The sequence below is a fragment of the Castor canadensis genome, chromosome 14, assembly GCF_047511655.1.
Source record: "Castor canadensis chromosome 14, mCasCan1.hap1v2, whole genome shotgun sequence".
Lineage (NCBI taxonomy): Eukaryota > Metazoa > Chordata > Mammalia > Rodentia > Castoridae > Castor > Castor canadensis.
In genome coordinates, this window is record NC_133399.1 from 48,803,305 (window position 1) to 48,810,321 (window position 7,017).

The window sequence follows — 7,017 nt, forward strand, 5'->3', positions numbered from 1 at the left end:
CTTCCTATAATTGCTTATACTCTCTCTACAACAAAATTAGAAATAAGGGCAAAATAGTTTCTGCTGGGTATTGCGGGGGGAGGGGGGGAGTGGGTGGTAAGGGATGGGGTGGGGGCAGGGAGGAGAAATGAACCAAGCCTTGTATGCACATATGAATAATAAAAGAAAAAAAAAGACAGGTCACACCAAACACTCTGAACTGGACAGAAACCTCCAGATTCCTGGTCCAGTGCAGGGTGCCAGAAGTCACTTGCATCAACCAGAACCATGGGGCCTGTCCACAGCCCACACTGCCTGACTAGAGACCAGGGACCAGCTGGCATCCTGGGTCAAGAGGAGGAGGCTGGATACCCGTAGTGGTTGGCCTCGGCCTCACCAAGTGTCAGTGTCAATGACAAGCTGGGCTTGTACTCCAGCTCCTCATCGCCCTGGCAGGGCTGGGGAGGCTGGGATTTGAAGAAGTCTGACACATAGCGGACCAGGGGAAGAGGAGCAGGTTAAGATCAGTGGGCACAGCAGTGAGCAGCATGGGAAGAATGGGTGTGGGGTGGGGGTGACAGTGACCCAGAGGGGAGGGGCCAAGATGGGCACTGAGAAAAATGGGCCTGAAACAGGAGGGGTAGGTCCCAGGGGCACAGAGCAGGCAGCATAGGGTGCAGGGGGAGCGTTAGGTTAGGGTAGGCTAGGGTCCTGCAGGCCTCTAGACAGGGTGCACTGAGGGGGGGAATCCAAGACTCACAGTGAGGCCGGCCACCAGTGCCCCCTGCAGGAGGCCGATGAGCCCGTCGCTCAGTGATGCTTGTGGTCAGACACAGGAGTATAGACCACATAGAGGGCGAAGGCCACCAAGAAGAACTGAACTGTGGGCTGTAGCAGCCGCGCCCACTTCCAGCAGAGCCGCGCCTGCACATAGAGCTGTGGGGAGCGGCACAGTCAGTCTAGGCACTACCAGCAACCCCTGTCCCACCCAGTGCACAGGTGGCAGTTCTGAGGCCAGGGGAGCAGCACGGGGACACAAGGCTTCTATCTGTATGAACAAGCCGTGAGCACTACCCAGCACCACCTCCTCTCACACCACGCTCACTGCACAGCCATGGAGATTGAGACTCAGGGAAGGGGCGTGACCTGGCTGCGGCTCCACAGCAAGCAAGTCAGCAGAAAAACTCACCACCAAGAACATCATGCAGTACATCCCGAAGGAGGAGTGTCCTGAATAGAACAACAGCCTAGGAAAGGAGAGGGCAGCTGGGCTCAGTGGGGTCCGGATGCTGGGGAACAACAGCAGGGCCAAACTCTCTGCACTTCAGAGTCTGGCCTGCCCTCAGAGACCAGGTGACTCTCTTGGCACCTCTGTCCTCCAAACCTCTTAGGCCTGGCCTCTCATGCTGCTTCCCAGCCCATGTCCACCACAAGGGGATTTCACACACAGCTTATCTCAGCAAGATGAGGTTGCCCTTATTCCCTTCCAAGTCCTGTGGCAACAGAACAGTGTCAGACTGGGGCTCACAGCCAACACCCAGGCCCATTAGAACCCAGGCAGACCATTCATCACCCAAGTAGCTGATGCCCCTTCTGCATCCACTGTCCTCCCACAACTATTTCCCATCTGTGGAAACTGAGGCAGCTCCATGCTTTCTGTCTGCATAAATCCCAGGTTTAGCAAAGGATGTCAGAGACAGCAGAGAGGCAAAGCAAAGAGCTCTATCGGCAGCAAGCAGGCTGCAGAGGGGCAGCTCTGCAAATCAAAAGGAAGCTTACAACAGGCAGGGCACTCAGTCAAGAGGCCCCAGTGCCACCAAGCCACGTGGCCCACCTCCACACTGTCCTCTCATTCATGCCCTCCAGTCTCTGTCCTGAAGCAGACGAGGCCAGCAGTCCACACACTTGGCACAGCCACAGCACAGAGAGCCACAGTCACTGCTGGGATGGCTGATGACTCTCAGGACTGGCTGTCATGTCACCTAATGCAAAGACACTAGTCACTGCTACCTGAAGCCATGAAGAGCAGCTGAGGCCTCTTCTCAGAAGGATGAGGCCTAGGGGAGCCAGGCAGCCCCAAACCCTCCTATGAACTGACCACAGGCTCTGCAGATGGGACAAGGCCAGGGCAGAGGAGTTCTTCTGTAACTCTAGTAGTTTTTCTCCAGCCCCTAGAGTTTAAGGAGGTGCCTAAGGACTGGGCTATGACTCCGTGGTACAGCACTTGCCTAGCATGCTGAGACCGCAGGTTCCAACATCCTCAGCACCCAACAAACAAGAAAAGGAGAAATCTGCATCTGGTCCCAGGCTGACCACCACACTAACAGCAGAACCTCATGACTAACTTGAGTAAGAATACAGACTTCACACCATTCACTCAGAAAAGCCATTATGTGGTAAAGCACAGCTCTTGCCTATAATTCCAGCTACTCAGGAGGTGAAGATCAAAAGAATCTCGTGGACCATGGTTCAACATCAGCCCAGGCCAAAAGTTAGCAAAGCCCATCTTCAACCAAACGAGCCAGGCCTGATGGCAAATGCCTATCGTTTCAGCTACACAGGAAGCACAGATAGGAAAAACTAAGATCAGCCTGGGCAAAACCATGAGACCCTATTCAGAAAAACAATGAATGCAAAAAAAGGCTGGAGGTATGGCTAAGTGGTAGAGTATCTGCCTAGCAAACACAAGGCCCTGAGTTCAAACCCCAATACTGCCAAAAAGAGAAGAAAGAGAAAAGAATAGCTGCTACATAAACAGCATCAACAAACATAAAGAAATGTTTACGAGACAGGTAGACAAGAAAAAGGAAGTGGCCACTAGGAGAGGGATCCATTCTACAGAAGCTGTTCTTAAGGAAACACTAAAACCAGCCATTGAAAAGCCTGGACGGCTGAGATACAAAGAGCTCCCACCAGATTTCTGCAAAGTCGGAAGGGGTTAACAGGTAGCCTAATTCCAGATGCGAAAACTAATATTCAAAGTGACAAAGCCCTACAGGGCTTGACAGCCAATAGGTATAAACGGGTAAGGTGAACTTAGGGCACCCAAATGCCATCAGGAGGAACAAGGGTGCCACAATCACACTGGCTACACCTAGCATGCACAGCCAGGCTCCAGGAGAGAGAGATGGGGCAAAGAGCATATGTGAAGAAATGGTGCTAAAAGCTTTCCTAAGTTCATGGAAAACATCAAATTATACACTCAAGAAGTCTGGAATTCCAAGTAGAAAAGACTTGAGAGAACCAGAGACACATAACCAACAGTCAAAGTCAATGATGTTCTCAAAGGCAGCAGAAAGAGAGGCTCAATGCTGACAACCCCAACAGATGATTCCTTACCAGAAACCCACAGCCAGGGTGGCAGGGCAAGAGCCTGTGCCCGGAAGACCCAGCTGTGCCAATGCCCTCCCAGATGCACCAGCCCTGGGACCTCCGTCTCCACCTCCCAGACCCCTAGCCACCTCCTGCTGGCTCTGCTCACCAGCTTTCTCTGTCATCCGGGCTTTCTCCCTATTGTACTGGAGAGTCTCGCTTGAGCCTGGCACTCACCTGGCATCAGTGACATTGGCCGTACTCCCTCTACACACATTATCCAGCTGCACATAGACAGAGCAATTGACCCGACTCCAGTCCGGGTCACAGACAGCCAGGAAGTTTGGACGCAGACGGCCAATCATGTACTTAGCCAGGTCCATCAATGACTGGCTCACAGCAGCCCCGAAGATGAAGGTCCCCAGCACCTTGTAGACAGCAGCCACATAGTTGTTGAAGTCAGAGCGGGAGTAGAGGCGGTCTGTGTAGACGAGGTAGGCTTCACCTGCTGACACCTGCCAAGGGAGTAGCGGCAGACCCAAAATGGACAGGGCCAGGGCCTGGCCTGTCCTCCCATGGGGAAAGCTGGGGCTCCCACACACACCATTCCCCCCAGCCCCCATCTATCTCCATTATTCTCTCCAGGCACATCCTTTCCCCTCACCTTCAAAGCCCTTCCCGCCTTACAAGGAGGACAGTGGCTGTGATAGTCACCCCAGCCATGAGCCCGTGGGTGATAGTGTCTGGACGGTAGGGGTACCGGATGGAGTCATCTCCACAGTAGAATCCTCGCTTGTATGGGGTGTTCACCAGAGTCAGGATGGCGAAGGGCAGAGAGGCTGTGGGAAGCCAGGTAGGCATGTGGCTCTCCCAGCAGCTCTTCGGGACCCGAACACCTATGCTCACTGCTCCCACCTTCTACCAAAGCACCCACTGCTCTGCCACTTCCCTGCCGGAGCTGCTCTGGTGGCTTCTTAGGAGGCCACTGCATCCCAACATCCCAGATCAACCCAATGCCTTCTGGGCCCATGGAACAGTGCCACCCACCTCCACAGTCTTCCTCCTTCACACCCTCAGGCGTCCTTTCTCCTCCTGGAGCAGATGCAACCAGCACCAGCCCCAGGGCCTTTGCACATGCACTGCTCCTGTGTTGCCTCCCTCCCACCTCACTGCAGCTCCTTGATGGCTTCCCTGGTATCACTATCACAGGGAGGAAAATCCACTCTGCATAGCTCCTATCCCCTGTGGAATGACAGCCACCTATGTGAGGCATGACAAGATTCCCCATGTACATATAAGCCCTGAGGGGCCTGCTGTATCAGGGCCAGCCCTGGAGCAGAGCCTGGCAAGGCAGGGGTGACATGTCGATACAAGGCAGGATTGAAGGACCTCAGAGCTCAGCAGCATGCAGTGAGGTGTCTTCAGTGGAGAAAGTGGCTCTTTATTTACCAGAACCTGAGCCAGACATGCAGTAGCCAAAACAGACCCACTCTGGGCTCAGGAACAGACACACTTGGCAGTGACATTGAAATCAAGTTGTGAAAGCGTCCCAGCACTGGAAGCCTGGGCCCTCTGAGGCCAAAGTGGATAGGAGGCAGGAGCCAGTTACCAGGATCAGGCAAGAGGGCAGCACTCTGCTCCATAGCAAAACAATGGAGGCTCCAGAGACAAACACAGCAAGCAGCGGAGATGACTCCTGCCTTCCTGGGTCTCCAATACCAGGAGACCAAGGGAAGGGGATGTCTGTGGAGCCTAGGAGAATCTCCATGAGGGAAGGTACTGGGAGGGGACAAAGATTTAGCCAGACACAGGAGAAGCCTGTAGAGGAAGAGGGCATTCAGAGCTGTGTATGAAGGAGGGGACAATGGTCTGTCTGGGCAGAACACAAGCAGAAGGACAGGTGTGCACCAGTGAACTGGGACAATGGGCGGGGCCTCAGGGCTGCTCAGTTGTCAGGGTCAAGGCGGGCTGGGGAGTTAAGTCAGCCCGGTCATGCTGTGGTGTGTGTCCTCCCCTTTCCCCCCTATAAACAACATGCACTTTACAGTGGAGACTCCTCCTCAGTGGAAATGGAGCTGGGCTGTCAGAACACTGGAGTCCAAGCCCTTCTCTCTATCTGGAAAGCATTCCCAGGGGACAGCCAGGCGCCTCCTTCATCCAGAATGTCCCAGGCCTCATACCTCTCCCTGGCACCTAATACTTGTACTGACTGAACTGTTCTGTAACTCAGGCTTCTAGGCTGGAAACCCTTCGGCCTGAGCCACCACCACTTGGCATGCAGCAGCAACATGCAATCAACTTGCCCTGTCTTGCTGGTGCTTTGTGACCTCCACCAGGTGGCTCAACTTCTCTGGGCCCAGGCTGCTTGGAAGTAATTACTTGTATATGCTTTGGTGCCTGGCATACAAGTAGTGCAACATAAATATTTAAATAACGAACCCAAGGTTGGCAGAAGAAAGGTGAATCCCCCACATAACCACACCACTGCCTCTGGGGTAGAATTCTGGGGCCATTGTCCAGTCGGCTCAGCCCAAACACTTTGGCCTTTGTTCCCAGCCAGGGAGAGGCAGAAAGGTGGGGGGGGGGCTCGGATGTGCCGCCTTCTCTCCCTCCACCGCATGCTGGCCTCAAACCCGCTGGGCAGGTTTGGCTCCAAACATCCAGGCCCATCACCTTGGCCTGGCGACCTTTCTTTCCGCCTCCTAGGCGGAGGGCGAGGGCGCCGGACCTTGTCCGTGGCACGTCCCGTCAGGGCCAACCGTCCTGGGGACAAGGCCAGGCACCGAGGTCCTGAGTGCCGCGCCCGCTCCGCCCGTGAGTCACCGTCGCCCCGCAGCCCTAGGGCGACTTCCTGTGCCCAGTTGGGCGGGCTCTCCCCAGGCGCCAGGGACCCCCTCATGACAGACAGGCTGGGATGAGGGGTGATGGCCATGGGCCGCGACTTGAGGGGAGCGCAGAGGAGGATCTGGGGAGTGGCGGTCCCGGGTCCCCACCTTCAGGAAACTTCAGAGGATGCAGCAGCCCCCACTTACCCACGGGCTGTCGTGGGGTGGGGGGGCATATCTGCCTGGTAGAGAGAGTCCCCCGAACCCGGGTCCCCGCGGCTCTTACCGACCAACACGCACAGCACGTCCAGCAGCACGAAGACCCACCTCCGCTCCATGTCGCCCCGCCCGGGCCGAGCCCGCGTCCCCCGGCGCCCGTCCCAACTGTCCCGTCGCGTCCCAGCGCCCGCAGGGTCACATGGCTGCGGAGCCTGCCAGGAGCCCAGAGAAGGGACGGGGAGGAGTGGGGAGGGTGGCTGGGGTAGGGGCGCGCTCTGCCCCACCCCTCGGCGCACGGGAAGGGCGGGATGGGGTGTGCTGAAGACCTGCTAAGTGGAAGAGACAGGAGTCTCAGAACTGGGAGGAGCCACTGGAGGCTCAGGGAATGCGGAATCGAGGTCACCCTTGGTGTCCCCAGGGCTAGGACGGCAGAGTCCCTGCAGGATGAGAACATGTGGAGTTAGGGAGCCCCGAGCTGAGCCAGAAGCTGGCTGGGCAGCACCGAACCCGCGCTCGTCCCTTCGACGAAACCAGCTTTCCTAGATGAAGAAGAAGCCCAGAGGGCACTCAGAGCTGGATACACCTATACATCCGAAACCAGGAAGTACTTTAGGGTGGGGGGGTGTGGCTCAGTCGCAGAGGTGTGGTTTCCCTCCTAAAGCTTGTGATCCTTGCGTCCTGT

At 56.0% G+C, this 7,017-nt stretch overlaps 1 protein-coding gene across 1 annotated transcript; it reads right to left on the minus strand.

Moving 5' to 3' along the window:
* Window positions 1-329: 329 nt before the first annotated feature.
* LOC109679854 (phospholipid phosphatase 2-like) lies at window positions 330-6,502 on the minus strand. Its single transcript, XM_074054458.1, is given in 7 exon segments — window positions 330-480; window positions 741-792; window positions 795-915; window positions 1,169-1,226; window positions 3,529-3,806; window positions 3,979-4,130; window positions 6,403-6,502. Coding segments are annotated over 7 exon segments (864 nt in total). The 5' UTR covers window positions 6,455-6,502.
* Between the last annotated feature and the right edge of the window lie 515 nt (window positions 6,503-7,017).